The following is a 24,404-nucleotide window of genomic DNA, read 5'->3' as shown; positions in this document are numbered from 1 at the left end:
AAGATGTATTATCTTAATTTTATAGGCTATAAAACTTCCGAGTAACTATAAAACGTTTATTACATATTAAAACCTGACTTCAAGTCCAGCAAATTCACGTAAAAACTGGTTGTTCCATCAATAATATATATATATATATATTCAATGTATCGGTTAAATTGACTTATTATTACATTTATGCACTCTTATTATTCTTCTACATTTACACATTAAGTAACATAAAAATTATAATTTTAACATGAAATAATTAAAAATTTTCAAAAATTAATTATACAAATGTTATTAAGCCTAAATACTTTATATTTATAATATTTCTACTAGTTAAAATAACTGTTCTTTGATTTGTAATATTTTTTCAAACTACCTTTCGTGCATTACGCATGAAATAACATGTTAAAGTGTTTAATTATCATGGTCATCCAAAATTAAATAAATAAAACTCAATAATTGTTTGTACCGCCACCATGTGTAGTAGACATTATAAAGATATTTAAATGACAATTAGTCGATTCGATATATACTTAATATTAAAAGCCATCAGAATTTCAACTATTTGTGTTTTACTCGTGATAGTTTAAATTTTTAGTTTTGATTCTTAATTACCAACCAACGTGATTGAGGAGGTATTAATCGATTTTAAGTCACCTGTAATCTATGAAGTTTTAAAGGTCCACTGTCATTTGAATAGATACCTAAATCACTTGTTTATTGTAAGGCACACGTAAATAGTTTTATAATAATTGTATTGGATGGCTTCTGATTAGGTTATTAATCTCAAAGATAATTGGCCTCCATGACAAGAGAGGAGTGGTGGTGGCAAATGGTTTGTATGTGACGTACTTTAACCGTATCAAATAGGTTGGTTGGTCAGACGGTTGTACATTTACCGGCACGAAAGGTACGGTTGGCGGTGGGAAGGATACAGTGGCAGTTACGCTGAATGGAGAGTGCTCGTGTACGCCGCCGCTGTTGCTACTGATGCGCATTGACACAACGCGTTTGGTCGTGTGCAGGACGAAGAGAACAGAAAAGGCTGGACAGGCGCGTAGTCGCTCGATAACGTTGGGGTTTCTACTATCAACTATACATTCGAGTATTATTGTAAATCATCCGATAAGCCCCCAGCTCGGGCGTCCCACATTCTCACCGGAGTACACCCTTGGCAGTCATCCCTAGCCAACGACACCGGTCGGTCCCGTGTACCCGTACGCGCACAAATAAAAAACCGTCTGTCGCGCGTTCAACGCGTGGACGGCCACAACACCTGAAGGAAATCATTAAACGCATTGTTGACATATTCAAATCCATAACCGTCAAATTCTTTCACAATGAGTGAGAAACAAATGGTTAAAGACTTAGAAAAACAGGAACACGCACCTACAAACCAGGTATAGAAAACTATTATTTTTATTTGTTTCTTTATGAAATAAATTTTCTGTTCGCTTATTAATTTTACTCGAATGTAAATGCTTTCTAATTATCTGATAGTGTACCTTTTATTTTTGAAATATCAAATAAATTCTTAGGAGTCTTGGAAGAATATTAAGTTTTAAAGAATTAATGAAAAAAAAATTACATCTTGTGTAATGTAATTTTTACACGTATTTTAATAAAATTAAATCGTATCGTCTAACTGATTTTTAATAAAAACTTTTTAAATACAGCTCGCATAATACCGTTTACTTAATTATAAAATTAATTTCATATAACATATGGTATATTTTCTGAAAAATGTTTGCACTTCAATAAATTTCTCTAGTTCAAGTTCATTTAAGTTCTACAAGATCTATTTGAATTACATAATGTTCAATTGGGTTATATAAAATTTTAAATATGTAAATGATTGACCTATTAACTATATCATATACAATTATATCAACACTGAGGTTAACATATATCATAAAAAATTTAGGATAATACATGCATTAAAAATTGGTTAGATTAATTTTTAATCTGACAATAATATATTATAATAAATAAATTAAAAAATTTTTTTTATATTATATTCATTATATTATATTAATAAATTAGTATATATAATAAAAATAATTATTTAAGTAGAATTTTCTAGCTTCGATGCCTGTTTATAATTTTAGTATTGACTTTTAAAATACACAATTTTTTATTTATTTATTCGAAAAGAATAACTTAAAAAATGTTATTTCCGATATAAATTTTACAAATTTAAAAGAAATTTTACTGTAGATGTGCTTTTAAAGAATTTTCACTGTTGTTAATTTTTTTAAAGGAAAACTAAAAATAATAACCTAACACAAAAAATACATTAATGTTGATGCAATCGAAAAATTCTCAGTCAAAAAAAAATTCTATATAATTATTGTAAAATGGGCTCAATTTGTTCACCAAGTAAAATTTGACTACTTCTAAATAAAACTATAAAGCGTTTGTAAATTCTTAAAACATAATATTTGATAGTTGGCTAACTATTATTTGAAGTAAACTACAACTATCTCTAACTTTGTTTGATCAAATTATGTCAAGATAAATTTGGATGTGACCAATTGTTATATTTGTTAGCTATTCAGGCCAATCTTACAATATTGTAAAATATAAAAAAAATAAGTTTAAAAGATTATTACGGTAATTTTAAACCACTACATTCAAATCATTGGAATATTTTAATGATAATATTTAATAATAGTCTTGTTCAGTTGATTAGTATTACTTATATGAATTTTAAAAATATGAATTTCAACGATTTTTAAAAAAAATGTTTACAAATCAATCGTGTATTTATTAAAAATCGAATAGATTATTTTAAAAACTGATTTAAAATAAATGATTCACTTAATTATTTCTAAAAAATATCGGTTAATGTTGTATAATAGGCACTTGAGTTTTGATTTATCGAATTGTAGGCATAATAATATTACTGAACTACTATCTATAACCTTTTTAAATTTCTAGAAGGTTCCGTTTTACTTTGTTAGTGCTAAGTTAGCTACAAGTTGTTATGTCAGCTCAAATGAGATATGCTTTTTATAACAGTTCATTGATGTGACTATATTATACTACTTAGCTTTAATCAATGGAACATTTAAAAAAGTTAAATCTTCATTGAAGAGGTTAAGAATGTTAAGTAAATGTTAATTTGTCGCGTCAGTTAGCCGCACATTCTTATTTTATTACTAACGTCCGTTAATTATCGAATTATATATTTTTGTGGATACCCGTTAGCAATACACTGCGGTTATGGCAGTTGCATTAGAGGGTATACTAAACAGTTCACTTATATTTATGAGTATTTGTGTATTTATCGATATGTCGCGTATCACGTGAAAAATTGCGTATCAAGATTATAAGTAAATGAATATTTAATGACAATTGAAATAGTACCTAGGGCGTCGTTGTTGACTCAGTAGGTAGAATAAGGTGACCCAAAGTGCACTGTGAAATAACGTAGTCGGCACAATATTTTTAATAAGACATTAGAAAGGAAGCGGCCCTTTTATTAATTACTACTAATAATAGAATCTCAGTTGGTAGCTACGAATATTACCCGTACTATAGGATTACTTACATTAACAATGCAAAACAAATAACTTTTAATCTAAATAGATCAATAAGGATCTAATTATGCGAGATGCTAGAAGAGTTGGCAAAGGATTTCAGTAGACTCAAGCGTAGAGACAGTAGGCGATTACTCAAAGGCGTCAAGAAACACAACGATAATACTACGACCGATAGTCGACGGACTGCCTGTGGATTTATGGTTTTTTTATCCCCTGTGTCGTAAACGGTAATGTGTAATCAACCACCGGTTATCGTGCCTATAGATAGCCTGTTGATAAAATAAGAGAGACTCAAATGAGTATCTGGTTTAACACAGAGTACGACGATGCCGTATCAGTTATGTAGCTAGAATTTTTGTTTGGGGGGAGCTAAAGATCTTTTTTTTGGTTTATCACACACTGTTATAAATACCAAAGTCATATACTTTAATTAGTAATAATTGGCTATAGCTCTTTTAACTTCGTCTTGGCTATACCACTGCAATGCATAATACTAAAGAGTATGTAACAAATCCGAATAGCCAAATATATAAGTTATTTAGTTGTATTATCTAAGTACCAGTGCTAAATTTTGTAAATTTTATTCCTTGCGTTAGTCTCATTACTACGCTATTAAATTCATTAGGCGCACACATGACCCTATGTTGTTTTTGAACTATGATTATGTTACAAATTAATTCTAATTTTTATTCAATTTTTGGGGCAAGTTTCAATGAAATTTTGTGATCATAGTATTCGATAATATTTTTCAAGTACTTTGAATTATTTTACCCTTCAAGTTTTTCTATCAACTAGATATTTTTGTTATGGAAAATACACATTGAAATAAAAACATCAAACATTCTGTTACTATGGTTTTATTGTAGTTTATTATGTATTCTACAATGTGCTGCACCAACTGATGAACTTATTTAAGAAAAAATTATTTAATCATTTCGTTTATTTTATTTTATTATTCTTAACTTGGATCAAAGTTTCTTGATCGGAGTAAATAAGTCGTATACAAATTATAGTTTTAAACTATTCGTGTTTTCAATGCAACACGTTAGATACGGTGTTTTAAATTTTAAAATAATATAAATAAAATCAGTCGATCGAAGTTCACATTCTTTCCATAACAATACATCGAATAATACGTTTTATAAGTTGATTCGTAAAAAATAGGTAACTCGGTCGTAACAACTACCAGATACATGTGAAAGAGTCGTGCTGCCAAGGGGTTAATGTCTGTGTTGACGTCGTGTGTTTTGAATAATACAAATATTAATTAATTATACTACTTTTCTTCGAAAATAGAAAAATGGTTTAAATGTACAATAAAGAGGACAAAAACGACAGTCGTGCAAAGGTGTTAGGACAGTTGGTCTATCGTATATAACGTTATTAAGAATGGTCAATGAATGAACGCAATCATTATTCCATTATTTTTTCTCTTTTGTTTATTGCCGGCATTAGTCATTTACGAAAATTTTTAATTACCAAATTAACTGTCTCGTGAGGATAATTAAAAAGAATTAATACGTGTTTATGAGAATTTGATGCAATATAATACAATTTATCATATAATAAGTATTATCGATTAATCATTAAGGCGGTACGGGATAGAAATGATTTGACGTGAGCAAGTCGACTTATATATTTGCAAAAATTCTTATTGTTATTGCAAAACACTCCTCTTTTGTATACAAATCAGTTTAGATAAAATTGATTTCTACTTAAAATTATTTAGTTGACTCAACAGCGATGACTCGTATTAAATTCAAAGAAACATTTTCAGTACTATGTTTAATTCATTATAGACATAAACAGTAGCTCAATATCTCCAAGAGGTTCCTATTGTAGTTAATAATTCTCTATTCAGTTTTTATCTATTTGGGCGTATTAATCTTTTTTATGTACATATTTAATGGCATATTACCAATTGATTTCACGTATTTAGTATCTAATTATCTGTATGCACTTTTTTTTATTATAAAAATGTTTACTTGATATTTCAAGTATACACACCTTATTTAAAAATAATTGCTAATTATTTTTTCCTAGTAACAATTTTGAAACATTTTACATGATTGTAAAAAAATTCCCGTTGGACATATTTCCATTCTACCTGAAATATTTGCTGATTTTTTTACTGAAACGGTTTTTTTATTATATTTTGGACACCCCGATACGAATGCACTATTGAATCTTAGCGATAATTATTGTTTTAAATTGTTTAGATAAGTTTAAAAGTGCGGCTATTGAAGGTTATCTATGGTTTTAAATTGCGAATTTTTTTATTATTATACATTTTGTTTTTTTTTTTTTTTGAAATAAATGGTCGAATAAAAAAAATAAATACTAATAGGTTTCGTTGATTATCTAATTAATAATTTCTTTACTTTTACTATGTTTTCGTTATCATTCGACATACGTGATCCTGACCTTTATGCCATACACTTAGGTCATCTAGCACATGCAATACCACACCACTCTTCACTGTTCTTTATCATTCGATTTGCAGACACGGCGCAATACGTGTATGTATACAATATAATAATTAAGATACCTCGGGGCTTTTATTATTAGTCATTGTTGGCCGATTAAGGTAATTACAATAGTTGAAATTTCGTACAAGAATAAATAAACCGTTACAAGCAAAAGTAACGATTGTAAGTATTCCATTCAAGTCTCGGCGAAACTAAAGTGTTTTAGTATCAATCTTAAACCCATTTCACAAATAAAATAATTCAATCTATTAGAATTTTATTGACTAATCGCAAACTCGAGTCAATATAAATTTTGCAAGTCCACTTCTAACAATTTTCGTTATCGATACAATAAAAATATTTACTCGAATTTTTTACTAAACGAGAAAGTCTTAATGTACTCAATTGTGATTCGAACCTTAAGATGTGGATTTATTTAGTTTATCGGAAGGTTAATTCAAATAACTTGGCAAGAGTAATTACTGTATATATTTTACAAGTATTATCTTCTTTAATAGATATTTTTATATTGAGTACTCAAAGTTTTATTTTTCACAATTTAAATATATTATAATAATATTTGAGTTTTGAAGTAGGATTTAACTTAAATTAACTGTTATCTCAGTGCACACTGAACAGACATGGCTTCGAATGTTTGGTACAATTGTTAATCCTTAGAGAGCTTCTATAAGTCATTTGATACTTCTGGTTGTGACTCACTTTTGGTAGGTAATCGTAACAAATACTTTCATTTTAGAAAATGAAATAAATGCTATACGTATTTGGATCGTGAAATAAAAAATAAATATATTACGGTCGCTAATAACATATCAAGAGTGTGAAAACAATAAAAAAAGCTAAAACATTTATATAGTAGACTTTTATTTATGTCACAGTCGAGTTGAGGTTTTTTTCTTTCCAAAAATCTAAACTTAAGTAGGTATGTTTTGTAAGCATTGCTTAATGTTTACATTAGACAATGTTACCGTTAGTAGTTTATCTATTTATATATATGTATAGATGATTTATTTTTTGCTGTGGTTTTAGTTTTACTGTTTTACGCGCGCGAGGAACGCCATGACATTGATATTGTGTAACAATATAGTTCATATTTGTTAGAATCACATGTTAATGTTATTTAGATCTTACAGATGCAATTGTATTTACAATAGCAGCCATACACAATACAATGTCATAATTTTTTAACTAGACCCGCGTGTGAATACATTCGATTGCCTTGAGGAGAGATTGACTCGTTATTTTATTCTTCAGATGTGCATTATAATATACTTCGGTTGAAAGTGCTTCATTGTAATAACTCTTCCTGTTGTTCAGTTGCCATTTAGACGTATACGATTTAGGCTAGAGATAAGAATAATTCAAATGAAATTATCTAAAATTGCCTAAGTATCTATTAAGTACAGTGACTTACCCTTTTTACACGCCTTTACGTTCTTTAACGGCGTCGTTAATCGCTCTTAATAAAATACTAAGTATTTTATGAATAAATCTCATTGATAGAATAATTCTTTAATGACTTAATAGACGTTTACTTCTCCGTTGAATAATTTAGTTGTTAAACCCACACAACAGTTATAGTACTTAAATTATTTCTATTGTCAATAAAATCTCCTTTTTTAGGAAGTGGACTTGTAGTTGTAATTGATGGGTTATTTATTAGAAAAGATAAACGTGTCAAGTAGTTAAAATTATTTATTACAATAAAAACTAGTACAGTAACGATTTTCCGTGTTGATTTTTTTAAAGTTTGAATTAAAATATAAAAAGCCTAGGACTTAAGTTGTTTCTATGTCTATTGGACTTGCATTATTTTATTGTTTGATGAAAAAAAGTTATTCTTTTAATTTTGTTTATACTTCAGTACAATATTATAATATGTATTATTTTATGAAAAAAACTTTTTTCAAATATTTAACTATGTACGCAATGAAACTTTATATCGATTTTTTTTTTGCATTATATAAATGTTTGTAACATATTTTCAATTCTAACAAAATATTGTGAGACCTAAACATTGCAAAATATATGTTAGGTAGTTTTGTAAATGAATAGTAAAAGAACTTAATTACTTTATTTTAATGTTAAGACTTAACAAAATTATATCAACGTATTTAATTTAGTGTTTTATTTCAGATTTATTTATTTTAACTTAACTGATTATTGTACAGTGTAACAATATTGCTTTTATTGTTTACACATTTTTACAGTTGTTTTCGTCTTCCCTGAATAATAAAAAACAGTAAAAACTACTTTGATGTTTAAATTAATTTTCATCAGCACTTTTTAATACATAATAAAAAACTTTCTAGGCTTAACAACATTATAAATTGACTAATTTTACATTTAATAATGAACAAATTTACATAGCTTATTAAAATTTATCTAACGGACATCATGTAGGTACAAAACAGTCTTGTAAATTAAACATTTAATGCACTCCAAATTTATGATATGCATTATTTTAAAGCCAAATATATTACTATTATCTAATAAACTAACCGATACTGTACTTTTTACTTTTTTAGTAATGTTTTTAACAGAGAATAAATTTTGTATCAGTAGAGGATTTCAATAAACGTTGGTTTTTCGTTTAAACTTTATAATTAGATAACTGTTCCTTTATGCATTAAATTATAATTAAATTTTATATCATAACTTTTTAATTTTTACTATTTCAAAGATCTTAACACCCTTTTATAGTTTTTCTTTTGTATTTGAACATTATGTTTTGATTTTAAGCAGAAAAAAGATACATTTAATATTTGTTGAGTTGAATTGTCGAAAATTTTAATCTCTACAGACTGATATTTCCCATTAACTTTAACTATATAACTTATGAGGTATTAAAAAAAACGTAAAAAAAATGTTATCACTAATGTGTGCTTCTAGAATAATGGAATCATTTTAACAATATAGTATATTTACCATAAAATAAGTGTAATTTGTTGACTTGTGATCACAGGACTAGTTAGGTGCATAAGGATGTTTGGATAACGAAATGACGCTTTATCACAGTGTTCTGTGATTAGGTTTTCGTGCCAGTTTTCTTGATTTTTCGTTTTTTTATATTTATTAGAAACTTCAGATAACTAAAATAATCTGTTATGCATGTATTCAACGTCACGCGCTTGCAGTACCCCATAGGAAGTGGTTTTATTGGTAAATTGGATAGCTCTGTTTAGTCTTAGATATATTAGGTAATAGATTAGTGACGGTATTATACAAGTAATGTGTAGCATAATCATTATCAAAAAATATTGAAGTTAACGTTATTCTGGCATGGAAGTGAGTTGCTTGAGTCTAAATAGAAAATATTCTAGTTTTATATTACATTAACATTAAGTTTGACCACGTCAAAGGAATCGTATTAGCATTGGTGCGTTATTCTTTCTAACATTTTTTAAGAATTGTTTTATATACTGCTGGACTTAGATTGTTGCATACTCAATAACAATCGTTAGCTAGCACTTTTTTTTTTTTTTTTTTTACGCCACAGAACAGACTTGAGTACCCGGGGTGTTCTATTATTTTCTCCTATACCCAGTTTTCATAACACCATTAATAATAGATTTTTTCGATTCTTGTATTGGAAATTTTTATACAAAAGAAAAAACCTTAACAAAGCAAACCGACAGCAACCCTCATTTTTTATATTTTATTGTACTGTTTGAGCAATAGTCTTATACCGTCATTAGAAGAACTGAAATACACAGCTAACTTGACTGTAATAATTGGTCGAATAATGTAAAAAATTCAATTTTCTTCTTTATTTTGAAACAGTGCAAATTGATTTTAATATAGCAAAAATCAATCCTACCACTTTTATACCCTAATTCTGATTACGTGACAAAATAATTTTATTAGATCATTGTATAGTTTATCAACATGTCACATGGTACCAATTGTTAATTTGTTGTACTAGTGTTCATTGGCAGTCGATCGTTCGTTATTAGAGTTTAATTTTTGTATAATTAACTAATTATTTTACACACTTGTTCTTTTACTAATGAAATACCTTTAATTCTATCTTGTATATTATCGAATGTGATTCAATGTCACTACTAATGTTGGATTACCGTTTTCCTTATTTCATTACTAGTTAATTTTTTACAATTCGCAGCAACGAACGATTGTTGTTCAATCATTATTAAAAGCAGCAGTAGCGCAATAATAATTATTGTTTAACTTAGTATATACAAAAGGAAATCGTAGATTGCAGTAAGATGATGGAAATCATAGTTGTCCGACCACGCCGTGTTCTTCTACCATTTCGATACGGTCTGTAAAGAAGTAAAATCAACGCATAAAACACGCTGATATAGCTCTTGTATGAAGAGGAAAGTAAAAAAAATTACACTTTAAGCTTGTTAAAATTATAAATATAAGATGCGGTTAAGATCTATAGTCAGTTCAACTGTTAATTTTTGTATTTATGACTTAGCAATCAGAAAATACTATAGATATTTGTAATCTCTTATTTTATTGCCGCACAGTATAATATTGTTGATTATCTTATTGATTTAATAAGACAGCTAAAAATACAGAAAATGGAAAAGAAATATTGAATTTTCTTCCCTCTAAAAAATGAGAATAATTCATCAATAGTAGTAAGTCATAGATAAAATCTTGAAATATTTTATAAGTTTTATGCATGTTTTATTAGTAAACTGTTTAAAAATCTTAACAATTTTATTAAAGGACAGTGTACAAACACTAAAAACTGTAAGAACGGAAGGTGTATGTGTTGAAGACATGTTGGTAATATTTATTTTAATAAATTATAACTGAATAAAATTTTATCTTCTTATTCGCACCCAAATTTCAAAAATAATTATTTAATATCCATAATTTTTAGCTTCATAATATTTATCTATAATGTGTTCATAATATTTAAAATCTATTTATATTATTTAAAAGAAAAAAAATGATATATGATTAATTAGTTTTATCAGAGATGTAAACATTTCAACTTGTCCCTACAATTATTCGTTTAATAAGAATTTATGCCGCAAATAAAATCAATAATAAACCCAAATGCGTATTTACTTTTTAATGCTTCAACTAAAGATTATCACAAATTTGTAGTCTATTAATGTAATTTATGTCAACGGACTCATACGTAAATGTCCAATGAACGTTTGAATATTGTGCCCGGCATTGTTCTTCATAGCATTTTATTCGGAAATATATTTCTTGGTAAACTAAGCATTGTAATTATATTACAATATTGTATATTGTAATTGTATTTTACTCGTACAGAAACAACTTTCAATTTTCAGAAATATTTAAGTAAAATTATAATCTGTATGCAGTCGTACCGTATAGTTAAATTCGCATGCAAGACCTCGCAAAGTTGTGGTCTTATATGGTTAAAACCGGTAATATTTGCATTATTACATTTATAGCAATTTTACTTGTTATGCGCTCGGTGCACAATCGAAAATTTTATTAACATCAAGACTCTGTCTGGTGTATTTAAGTGTAAAGTTGAAATTATCTATTACAATGTTTTTTTTCTTTTAATTTCCAGGATGTATTTGATTCAGCCGAATAAATACAACATTCTTACAATTTCATATGGAAATTAAAAATAATTATCGTCATAATTGATAACATTAATAGTATCGGAATATATATTGATAATCTCAAAGAAGTAAGGTTAATTAACATGAGAATTTTCCTCATAAAAAAATATTAGTTAATTCAACAAAAAAGTTATCAATTACCACTTAACTAGAATGAGTTGAATGAAAAATTTGTAATTTAAATGAAAAATTATTAGAAAAATAGTGAAATTATTAAAGTAATGTTTTAAAGAATTTTTAATGTTTTTATGTGTGTAATGTATAACACTTAGTGGAAATTTTAAATAGCGCATTGCAGAAAAAATAATCATCTTAAAACACCCGAAAACATGGGTTTTTTGTAATACATTTTGCTTAAATAATTCAAATTTATTCATTCATTATTTACTCTCTTTGGTTGAGTATTTTTAATGTAGATGATGTTCTTTCATATTATGTAAGATCTTCGTTTAGGATTTCATACATTGCAATATATAAAAAAAAATTAAAACTAATTGTCAATGGAAATAATTTATCTTGGAACATCTAATGAATAATTGAATAAGTTAATAAGTTAATTGGTTTCGTTTGATGAAAAATAAAATTATGATAATAGGAATACTATTACACATTGTGACACAATATGTCGTTTATTTAACTTGTGTTCTCCTTATTCTCTTTAGAAATAAAGGAAACGAAATTCTTGAAAATTATTTTTTACCTTTTCCTTAAAGTTAATTTGCATTTGAATGTTAACATTCGTTTTATAAAGTTATTTTACTTTTGTATAACTAATTATTATTAAATTGTTTTTTAATCAGTTTATTTAATTAATGGGACGTTTTTTATTTCAACTGCGATTAGTAACAAGTAGTGTAATATACACTACGGTATTGTTTTAGTTAATGACTGTTAATGACACTTAATGACACATGATGAATAAAATTTGTATCAAAATATAATTGTGTAATAAGTCGTTTAAAAAATTAAATAGGCTGGTAGTGTAGTTTATATTTTATAAATAAATCACAATATGACTATAAAGAATGATATATACTACTGTTTAATGTTAAAGTTGAAGATCAAAGTGTATCAAACAAAAACATTATAATACTTATTTATATTAATTTGTAAATTTATATAGTTTTTTATTATTTAAAACGAGTGTAAAAATTTTAAATTGGTATTTAATTTATTTTTATTTACAAAATTTACCGATAAAATAACGACTGCTAATATCTAAATAATATTGGTCGAAAAAGCAAAAGTTCCTTTTGATTGACTTTTAGCTGGAAAATTAGAATTATTTTTATCGATCACACTCGTCTGTCTAAATGACTTATTATCATTGAGCACATCGATAACAAATCTTTGTTTGTAGTAGGCACCCAATTTTCCATTAGAACGCGTTCAAAGTAATAAGGAGAGTTATATTAAAAATAAAAACCCCAAATAAAGTATTGATTACGATGATATGTTTGTTGACAATCATCTGAATTCAGATTAAACTTAAGTCTATTCCAGTCTGTTCGACAGCCGTTGATAGAACGTTACGCTTCTCATGAGTTTGTATTATTAAAGACCGTCACAAACTTATCGTCGTTATGCAAATTATTAAAGTTCTTCCCTCGTCGATATCTAAAAGTTTTGAATCATCCTCAACCAGTTATTTTTTACCTACCATAGAATCAAATTCTGAACATTCCTCTACTGGGTTACAGAAACTTAATGGAAGACTGTTGTTTGCTATTATTGCATCGGCGTTTGGAGCTGCTTTCCAACATGGATACAATACCGGAGTAGTTAACGCACCTCAAACTGTAAGTACCGTGAATTTGTTTATATATTTTTATTTTTTGACCGTTTAGTTTTACCATAGTCTATTTATTTATCTATTAATGCTTACGGTACATTATACTTTAATAGATTAACAATTAAAGATGGGAGTTTAAAATAAAATAAATAGTACCTATACATTGTACTTATTGTGTAGTATAAAATTAATTTCACTAAAGAGTTATGAGGAAATATAATAATACATAGACTAAATATATTATTGCTGTTAAAATAAATTTAATTTAAATTGTTTAATTAAAAAACCGGCTGATCTGGTGAATGAAATAACTTGTGTAATGATATGGGGATAGGTTGAATTGAAAAAATTTAAACAATTATATAAGGAAAAATGGAAGAAGACTAATAATCTGGCCATGCTTAAATTATAGTCTGATAAATAATTATCAGAAGAGGTTTGTAAGTTGGAGAACGGTTCATGAAATTTGTAGTTTTGGCTAAGCCTCCTCATTGCCAAAAATACCAACGTGACTAGGTCGCTTTAAACGTTTATATCGGCTAAAAATGATTATGAATTAATGTCTTTAGTTGAGTAAAGATCTACACTTTTAAAAGAGATTGAATAAAAGCTGATAATGAGTCAAAAACTATTAAAACATCTAAAAGATTGAAGGACTGAATAAAATCGAGGCCGAGGAGGTACAATAAAATTCAGTAGTGAATGAAGTTTATTGTAGAGGGAGAATATTTGAGAAGTAAATATTAAGACTAAGAATGAAAAAAGAGAATTAATTACAACAAACTTAACAATCAATAAATATAAGTTAATAATTAATAAACCTAGGGGATATAAGTTAATAAAAGAGACAAATAAGAAATATTAGTAGGGAAAGATTTTAACTGTGACTTTGAATAAAAAAGAAAGTGGTGAGTGAAATGAATAGGTGGACAATAAATTAGTGCTTAGAATAAATTATCAATAAGAGGCAAGCGAGTATAAAGTTATGGTACGGAGTCAAAGTAATATATATTAACATTTTTAATAACATATATTTATTTAAATTTGATATTATTAGTTGTTTTTAGTAATTAATAGCTAAAAATTGGCCCTTAATCACCGTTTAACTTATTTTTAATAAATATTACTTAAATTAGGAAATAAATTTAATAAAATAATTTTTATTTAATTTAAAGGTAAGAATTTAAACATCCTTAAATAATTCAAAAATACTTTTCATATAAACAGAAGATATCTGAGAAAAAATATCTTATATCTGAATTCATAATTCAATCGTCAATTAAAAATTCTTTAAATTAAAATTTATAGTTAGTATTTTTTTATTTTTAATATTACGTTGTCTAATTATTTTTATTATATTTTAGTTAATCGAAGAATGGATAAAAGGGTTGCTGTCGTCCAGGTCCAATGGGGCACCTGTAGAACAGTCTCAAGTTACGATTATATGGTCTATCGCAGTGTCAATTTATTGTTTTGGTGGAATGATCGGTGGCTTATCAACCGGCGCAGTTTCAGAAAGATTCGGTCGCAAAGGTGGTTTATTAGTATCTAACGTTTTGGTTATCATTGCAGCAATTCTACAAGGTGAGGAAGTTACTGTGATTATTATTTTTATTATTGAAAAAGTAATTTTTTTACAATTGAAACTATAAGTAAAAATAAGTAGGGCTTTGATCATTGTGACTTTCAAATTTTTACCTTTAAACTTGAGAAACCTCAAGTTAGAGGCTAAAATTAGCCTTAAACGAGTTTGTTTTTTAGACACCTCGAGTATATTAAAATTTTATTGTAAAAAATGTGCGTTTATTAATGGAGGATGATATTTGAACTAGCGTTCAAAATGTCATCCTTACGCAAACAAATAAATTTATGAGCGTTTAATGATCGTATTTTAATTATGACTGAAAGTAAACAAAAAACATTTAAAAGGTCTAAGCGATTGCGTGTGGTGTATTGTCGCATTTGATGAGTACGGTTTTAATAAATTTATTATTCAAAATCAGATGTATTGAACATTCTCTTATTAAGTGACGTTTAACGTTTTACATGTTGGCAGACGTAATGTATCTATCGGTATAGACGTTGACATAGACCGTATTTTATAAATTACACGGTTGCCTTCAATTGATTTAAATTGAGTTCAATGTTATTTTGTTGTTATTTTATTTGTCACAAAACGCCGTTAATATTTTAAATGATAAAAAATAATAATACAATTTATTATTGGCTGTTTACTTGTCATCAACTATCGTTTGCCTGTAAATTACTAGGCACATGCGGTTGTTATTTGAATTTAGACGCGCATACGCCCAATGTAGATAACTTTGAAATAATTCAAACGTGGTTACATCTTATGTTCGATTAAGCATTTATGCATTTTTTTATCGTTCAACATTGTTATGATGTCCCGTTTTCGTGACACAAATGCCCTTCGTCTGAATAGAATTTCGATTTTAAAACTGCATTTACTTGAATAATAAATGATTGTAAAAGGATAAAAAACATTGAAATGTAATACTGTATAATAAACTATTCAGTATACAGACGGATGTCCTGTAAACATTAACACGTGTTTTATCGAGGTGAAATAAAAACAGTAAATGCTTTAGTATGACGTGGTGTTCATTGAAAAAATAAATGTGGTTATGTACTTCATAATGTTCACGTCTGTTTTATTTACATTAATATGTTTAAGAATAATGCGTTCGAAACGTTCCCATTTTTAAAAGATTTCTAAGTGACATCACATTACTAATAGCTGATAACTGTTACTCATGACCTTACTCAATATTATATATATTTCTTGTTATCCTATACTTGGTTTTATTTCTAATTTTTACTACTACAAATATGTTTGTGTAAATCTTATTTTAATAAATAAATGTATACATTTAATTATACTTAACTGTGAGATTTAAAAATGTTTAAGTTAACATGATAATTATGCAGAAATAGTTTCAACAGACTAGATCTGATGGACGTGTTGCGAAGTTTAATAATATTCATTTAACAGAATAAATTATTCTATAAAGGTAATATTGCAATTTTATGTATGCGTTTCTTTTTGCATACAGCTACGTACTTTCACCTCGTTTGACCAAATTAAGAGTAAGAGATAATTTAAATAAATTCAATGCAGATACATTCAACTAATATTCGTAACTCTAATTTATTGCCCTTTTATTTTAATCAATTAAGGACAATACATGACAATCATCGCTTGACAAACAATACTTAAATAGGTTATAGTGTGTGTAATTTTTTAATACAGGTTACATTATATGTTTCGCATTATTTTACAGGCGTTTCTAAAACATATGCTTCTTACGAGCTAATCGTAGTTGGTCGTTTTCTACTTGGTATCAATTCCGGTCTTAATGCTGGTCTTGCACCTATGTATCTCGCAGAAATTTCACCAATGAACCTTCGGGGATCTGTAAGTTCTCAATAAAAATTAATTATTATCAACGCTGTGCCTATTAAATAAAAGTAAATATAGAAAACTTGTTTTGTTTTTAGGTTGGAACAGTGTATCAATTGGTTGTTACTATTTCCATCTTGATATCTCAAATATTAGGTCTTGAATACTTATTGGGAACTGCGGATAAATGGCCATGGTTACTTTCCGTGTGCTTCATACCAGCTGTATTTATGTTCGTTACACTTCCTTTCTGTCCAGAATCACCGAAATACACACTGATAAATAAGAAACAAGACTTGGAAGCTCAACGAGGTACGCCCTGGTTTCTATTTTAAAGTTTGGCGTACTTGGTTTTTTGAAATTAGATTCTTAACTGGCATGTTTGTAATAGGCTTACAATGGTTCAGAGCAACCACTGATGTGCACGTAGAAATGCAAGAAATGCGAGCCGAATGTGAAGCATTAAAAATTATTCCTCGTGTTACCCTTAAAGAAATGGTAATGAACCCTATGTTGAAGATCCCATTAGGAATTGCTGTTATGGTCATGTTGAGTCAACAGTTGTCCGGTATCAATGCCGTGAGTTCCTACTTATATTTTATAATTTTAAATTTATTTCAAATTTCTGATTGGATTTTTTTAGGTCATGTTCTTCTCTACTAAAATTTTTGAAATGGCTGGTATGTCAGTAGACGGGGCAAAATACGCTACCTTAGGAATGGGCGCACTTAATGTCATCATGACTTTGATTTCATTGGTCTTGGTCGATATGTCTGGCCGGAAAACTTTATTGTTACTTGGTTTCTCCTTCATGTTTATCGACACCGTTCTGCTAACTATATCTTTGATGTTCGTGGTAAGTGATTTTAAACTTAAGATTAAATCGAATTTAAAAGTATTTAATGCACCTCGTCAAGTAATTAAATATTTTGTCTAAATGTATTTCTAATTAATAACTATAGAAATCGTTTATTTGGGTATCTTACTTGGCTTGTCTATTTGTTATGATATACGTCGTTGCTTTTGCTATTGGACCCGGATCTATTCCATGGTTTTTGGTATCTGAATTGTTCAACTCATCAGCTCGTCCATTAGCCACCAGTATAGCAGTCGGAGTCAACTGGACTGCTAACTTTGTTGTTGGATTGAGTTTCCTACCTCTACAAGTAATTACATTTTTATAGCTATGAAGCAATTTATTCTTTATGATTATTTTTTAAAACTTTGATATATTATCTTTCTGGGTCGTACAACATAGACAGACGTCTGTACCATAATTCTTATATTTGACAAACTCATTTTTACGTTTTAATTAATACAACAATTTTCTCTTTAAATATAATGATTTTAATATTACAAAAGTCATTACTATTCATATATTTTAATCGATCGTTCCTCTTCAGTGATTTGACTGTCAACCTATTCAGTCCGGAAATATCACATATAATGAATCCATTATTTCATATCATACCTATCTTAAAATTGAATTTCAATTTTCAAGTTTATTAAAAACATTTTCAAGTCCATTGTACATATAACAAATAACATGTATCATAAATCTATGATATTTGATTATAGACTTAAATGATATGTTGAAGAAACAAAAATTAATTTTTTAGGGACTTTTATCTGAGCTTTAGAGTTAATTTTTATTTAAAAAAGATTTAGTGTACATTGTGTGTTATATTTATACCTGAATATACTAATTTTATATTTTTCCTTCTTAGCAACTTTTGGATTCCAATGTGTTCTTTATATTTGTTGTTTTGCTCGGACTCTTCGTCATGTACGTATACAAGAAAGTGCCAGAAACTAAAAACAAAACACTAGAAGAAATTCAAATGTTGTTCAGACAAGAGTCATACAAATAAAGTATTATAAAAGTAATTCAAAATGGTCTTATGCGCACGCCGTTAACATTTTAAAAGTGCAACACTTTTAAAAAATCCCATTGGTTTATAACAACACCATAACATTTGAGTACCTTTTAAATAATGTAACCATAGATATTTTAATTAAAAAGAACAACCTTGTATTAATTAATAAATTATATTAGTAGATATTAGGATACCCACTGTATTTTGATAGTGGTCGACTGTGGTGTTATATAGAAAAATATTGTAAAAAAATAATTATTAAATTATTATTATGTATATTATGTGTTAAAATACATTGTAGTAAATCATGAAACGTGTTAACTGAATAAAACCGAAATCTTCCATCAAAGTTTTAATTTAGTACTATGAGTTTTATTCATGTAGATATTTGTTGACCTTTCATACTGTAAGATTTACATATTTTGTTATTGATTTTTATAAATTAATAAAATATATGTTTTATTACTAGTTTTACGTTATGTCACTTTAACGGTTATTTATTTTATTTTATTTTGTGTATTTTTTATTTAATAAAACTGTAATTATTAATTTTATTTGCATTTGAATATTTCATTTATTTAGTTTCTAACCTACCAAAATCAGTGTCCATTCGAAGTTATATAATTATTTAATAAGCTACTTAAATACAAAAATTAATAATCACAATATATCAGTAATTATTTTTAGTAATTTTATATTACAACTATTTACTCATTATACATTTAATATCTAATATTTACTATGATATATTCTTGGTTAATATATTAATATATCAACAAATTATTGTTGAATAATGAATACAAAAATGTTTGTACTGATTACTCAATATTTTTTTATATATGTTTTATTAATAGAATGATGGAACAATATAACGCAAAGAATGTTATACATTTTAATGATTTCTTAATTATTTTAGTTCAAAATTATTAATGATAGCAATGTATGACAAAATATCACTTCTGTTATAATATTACATGTTCAAATAAACAAAACATTAATACATTTTACCATTTAACATTAGGCTCTAACAAAGATTTAAACTTTAAGTTTTATAAAAGTTTTTATTTGAATTAATTCAAGTATGTAAAACATATAATAAGTATTCACAACGGAAATCTATGGTGTATTTTTTAAAACTTAAATGATAATTGCTTCATTAATTTAGACTGATTTGAAACTTCAGAATATTTTTATTGTTTTATGCAAAATTATGAATAAAAAATTACATAAAACTAAACTCAACGAATGCTAATTAACTTACTGTATTATTTCTTTAGCTACCATAGAAAAAATTAAATGATTGTAATGCAATTATACATATGAAATAGTAAATGTAATTCTAATTTATTTTTTTGAAAAATTACCAAGCATAAATGGGTATATATTTTCATATAAATAATACTATAATTTTTATATAACACAAAAATGATTAAAAAGTTGGTAATTTGTTCTAAAATATAATATCTGTATTATTTTGTAGTTAATCTAAAATTCAATATTGTAAAATATTCATAAAAATTTGAGTATTGAAATAAAACTAGAAGTATATTAATATAAACAACAAAGTTCACAGTTAGTTTAATTGTCCTTTGTGAATTATATATATAGTTCATTCGGGCTTAACAGCCCTTGTTGTGGCTACAATAGCCATTTTTCTATTTCATTTAATCAACGTATTTTATTATCTGATTTTATAGTTTTGAATAAAGTACTAATGTGAAAATGAGTTGTGATGTTATTTATTAACTGATTATTAATATAAAATACATTGTAATGAAATGTTAAAGACAATAAATTAATTATTAACTTACCAATTGTGTATTTAGTCTATTTGATGTTTTATGAAAATGCGGCGTTCTATGTATGCAATTTTATAACATTGTTGTCCATATGTTTGCTATACATTTTTTACAATAACAATAATTGAAAAACTATTTTGAGAGTTACGATATCGTGTTAATTGGGATATATATTCTTAAATTGTCTTAGTTACTGTATATAAAAACTTATTTCTTCATACACCATTATTAATTATCTTAAACTTCAAAAATTAGTTCATAAACACAATTTTTTAAATATTTTAATGCATTCGATGAAATGAACTCGTATTACTGACACAATAATTTTTTTTATTAATTAATAATTATTATTTTTTAGTTAAGACTGAAACATGGAAAGTTCGGACAATAATTCTTCTTAAAAAAACCAAACTGGTAAGATTATGTTATAATATTATTTAATTAAATGACAATAATACATATTTATATCATTTTTTCTTGTTAATATAGGTTAAATTAAAATAAAATAATAATATAATTATGGTATTTTATTTTATTAAGTTAATTGTTTTCAACGATTTATTTTCAAATAATAATTTATTGATACTATTTTGACAATACCTATTGTTCTTATAAAATGAACCACATATTTAAGAAGTAACGTAAGTCACAAAAATTTAAAAATTTCAAAGAATTCAAGACATTTTTTAAATATTCAATAAGTTTGAAAGTTATAAAAAATATTCGTATTCAAAATACATAAAAAAAACTTGTACCTAGAGTCTGATGGAGAATCCAAGCATGAACTTACTATAGTAATTTAGTATATATCGTAGGAAATAACGTACTGTGGAAATGACGGAAGTCTAAAGCTTTCAAACACACCCCCTCAGTTTAAAATAAGGTCTTTTTTATTTTTATGTATTAATTCGGCATATCTTATAGAATAATTTTCTTTTAGCCATTTTAGTTCCAATGAAACACACCAATGGTAGCTTAAAAATAGTTTTGACTGTTTTCTACTAGTTTCATATTTTGGATTTACGTCGTTTCTCAATTAAGTAGTCAAATGGGTTAAACGTAAATAGAAAAGACTCGGGTTACGTAACTTTTTTAATTTTTTGTTCTTATATAAATAATATTTCAGATAGTTATTTATTTATTTCTGTTAAGTATTTTTAAAATATATTTTGTTAACTATAGATCATAAAATATTCTTTCAATTTAAATGTTTCTATATTAATTTAAAACATATACACATTATAAAATACTATTCAAAAACTATCTGGTTTTTAATATATTTTCAGCAAATTTATCCTGATTATTTGACGTTCTTTAGATTTTATACCGAGAATATATATAAAATATTTTTTATTTAGACTCTTGATGAACTTAAATAAGGTAACTTGAGAAGTATGTCCCCGATCAAGGAGAGCATAAAGATAAACTTTGTCTTATGCAAAAAACTAGTTAAACAAGTTTCTAGTTAATTGATCCATTAAATATAATATATTTATGATGGTTCAAATGTAATTTGTATGAATAATAATTGAATAATTCCAAAATTTTAATAGTTTAATTAATATATAAATAAAATTTGTATACATCGACCTTGTAATTAAAAAGGACATGATTTTTTTTTTATTTGAGCTGTAAAAATATAAATCATATTATCAATGGAATATACAATCAATTAATCAAATTTTCGAAAAAAGGAATTTTTTAATTTATGAAGAAAAAATTGATAACTGTATTTCAATAATATTTGTAGCAGGTTTACCAATATATCATGAAAATTATAGTAGGCAGTTTAAATAACAGGATTAAGAAAAGGATTGTTTTAGTATACATTTTAATTTACTAAAATAAAAATAGTTCTTCAAAATATATTAAGAGACACTTCCTCCTGATTAATTTTACTTATTTACTTAATATTACTTATTAGTTGTACTTTATATTATTATACATTTAATTTAAAGTTAATGTCTAGTTTTATAAATTGTTTAGTATAATTAATGTAGTTGTAGCAAAAAAATGTAGTGTGAATTTTTTAATAATTAATAGTAGTACAAATTAACATAAGAAGGGAATATTTATATAAAAAGGCTCCTTAGTCCTTCAATTTGATTTAACGACTGTAAAATCATGTTTTATTAATTTTATAAATATTTCGTAATTATTAATTTGTTTATTAAATAATTTTTTGTCAATTCTATTTATAAATCAATCGTTCAATTATATTGGATGTTATCAGCCAATAAATGATAGACCAATGAGAAATAAACACGCCTTATATTATATTTATATGATGATGGCCAAAGTAATAGGGTTATTATTTATTCTTTGGATTTCGACAAGAACATATTGTTTAGATTTTTATTGTTCTCAACATTATAAATATATAATTTTATTTTTTATGGATATCATAAGCAGCTATTTAATAAATAAAATTTTTGATAAAAATTAAAAATTAATTTTTGATTTCGGTGCTATTGTCATTTCTGGGAGTTCAGATTCTCTGTGGACATTGGAGGACAATATTTTAAATTAGAAAAATTTCTTTCACTTATTTTTAATTAATTAAAGATTGATTATTAATCAATATGATTATATTTATTCATTAAAAAAATCGTGATTTTTTTTGTGTAGATGAAATACCAAAATATACTTTGGAAGTGATAAATTTAATTTTTCCTTTCTACATTTTTTTATATTTTACATAACACATGAGTTATTTGGTTGGAGATTATTTATTTTTAAGAGATAAAGTTTTCTCCTACAATATCCATTAATATCTTTCAATATGCCTTGGTCTATAATAATAATATAGTATGAATATAACATTAAAACACAAAAAATTAAATATAATTTAAATATTTTGTTAAATTAATAGTTGACTATACTTCAATTTACCTTCTATTTGAGGATTTTAAGATCATAACTTTTATAAATGTAATATAATTTAGATAGTAACAACTATTTGATACATTCATTTAATATTCATAATAAAAACACTTCTGGGAACAAACAATTGTGCACACATGTGTCATATCTAATTATTTTTTTCATAGTAATTCAAGTTGATAGACTTTCACCTCTATTGTTTTAACTTGGGACGGTAATGACTAGGAGTTGTTGGATTATTGAATATTATTAACAAACAATATTTGCAATATTATACTATTTAATAGTATTTTCATAGGCGCAACAATGTAGGAGGTTTATTAATTTCACAAAAAAAACCAAAAGAATATTGGAAATATTTTTACTGGACTCATTTGAAAGATTAGCACCTGAAATCAGTATTTTATTTGATTTATGGACACTTCTACGGCCTATTGCAAGGCTTTGCTCTCAAAGTTTCTTAACCTTTTTATAATTATATAATTAATTGGTTGAAATATAATTCTATCAACAGTTTATGACTTATATTTTTTTTTTATTGCTTTGTTAACAAATCATTTCAAAATTATGGAGTTCTTTAGATTAGCTGTGATATAATTTGTAAAACTTATCTATTCTGAAAAGGAAAAAAAAAGTTTTATGGCTTACTACTCTTAAGGAAATTTGTATGATAAAACTATGTGGCTAGAAATATCTTTAATTAACTGGGAAATAAAATTAATTAATGATTAAAAAAAAAAAAAAACTCAATAACAATACCAACTTGATAAAGAAACTGTTTAGTAAATAAAGAAACAGGTCAATTGTTACAAACAATAAGAACAGTAAATATTCGTTTCTTTAATTTCTTATCATCCTAATTATACGAAATTTAATTCAACAATAGTCTTTAAGGCTGAGAATCTATTAAATTCCTGTTTTAATTATAAAAGACATAAGTTAAATTTAAAAAAAAACTACATTTATTAAACTATTTTGTTAAAAAAAAAAACGATTACAATTTGAAATTAGAATTACTGAGTAAT

The 24,404-nt window shown here is 26.1% G+C and overlaps 1 protein-coding gene across 2 annotated transcripts in view; it reads left to right on the top strand.

The window, feature by feature from the left end:
* Window positions 1–19,251, top strand: part of LOC126902601 (solute carrier family 2, facilitated glucose transporter member 1-like) — a 32,770-nt gene extending 13,519 nt beyond the window's left edge. Inside the window, exons 1-9 of one of the 2 annotated variants that reach the window (XM_050680044.1) lie at window positions 894–1,388; window positions 13,308–13,406; window positions 14,764–14,983; window positions 16,702–16,835; window positions 16,919–17,132; window positions 17,212–17,399; window positions 17,464–17,676; window positions 17,783–17,986; window positions 18,548–19,251. In XM_050680044.1, the coding sequence (XP_050536001.1) occupies window positions 1,329–1,388; window positions 13,308–13,406; window positions 14,764–14,983; window positions 16,702–16,835; window positions 16,919–17,132; window positions 17,212–17,399; window positions 17,464–17,676; window positions 17,783–17,986; window positions 18,548–18,691 (1,476 nt within the window). In that variant the 5' untranslated portion in view covers window positions 894–1,328 and the 3' untranslated portion in view covers window positions 18,692–19,251. Of the gene's footprint in view, window positions 1–893; window positions 1,389–13,307; window positions 13,407–14,763; window positions 14,984–16,701; window positions 16,836–16,918; window positions 17,133–17,211; window positions 17,400–17,463; window positions 17,677–17,782; window positions 17,987–18,547 lie in introns of those variants that run through there. The other variant, XM_050680043.1, reaches the window with a different exon arrangement.
* The last annotated feature ends 5,153 nt before the right edge of the window (window positions 19,252–24,404 follow it).

The sequence above is a fragment of the Daktulosphaira vitifoliae genome, unplaced genomic scaffold (genome assembly GCF_025091365.1).
Source record: "Daktulosphaira vitifoliae isolate Bord-2020 unplaced genomic scaffold, ASM2509136v1 Scaffold_3, whole genome shotgun sequence".
NCBI lineage: Eukaryota > Metazoa > Arthropoda > Insecta > Hemiptera > Phylloxeridae > Daktulosphaira > Daktulosphaira vitifoliae.
This window is presented reverse-complemented; position numbering and strand designations above follow the sequence as displayed.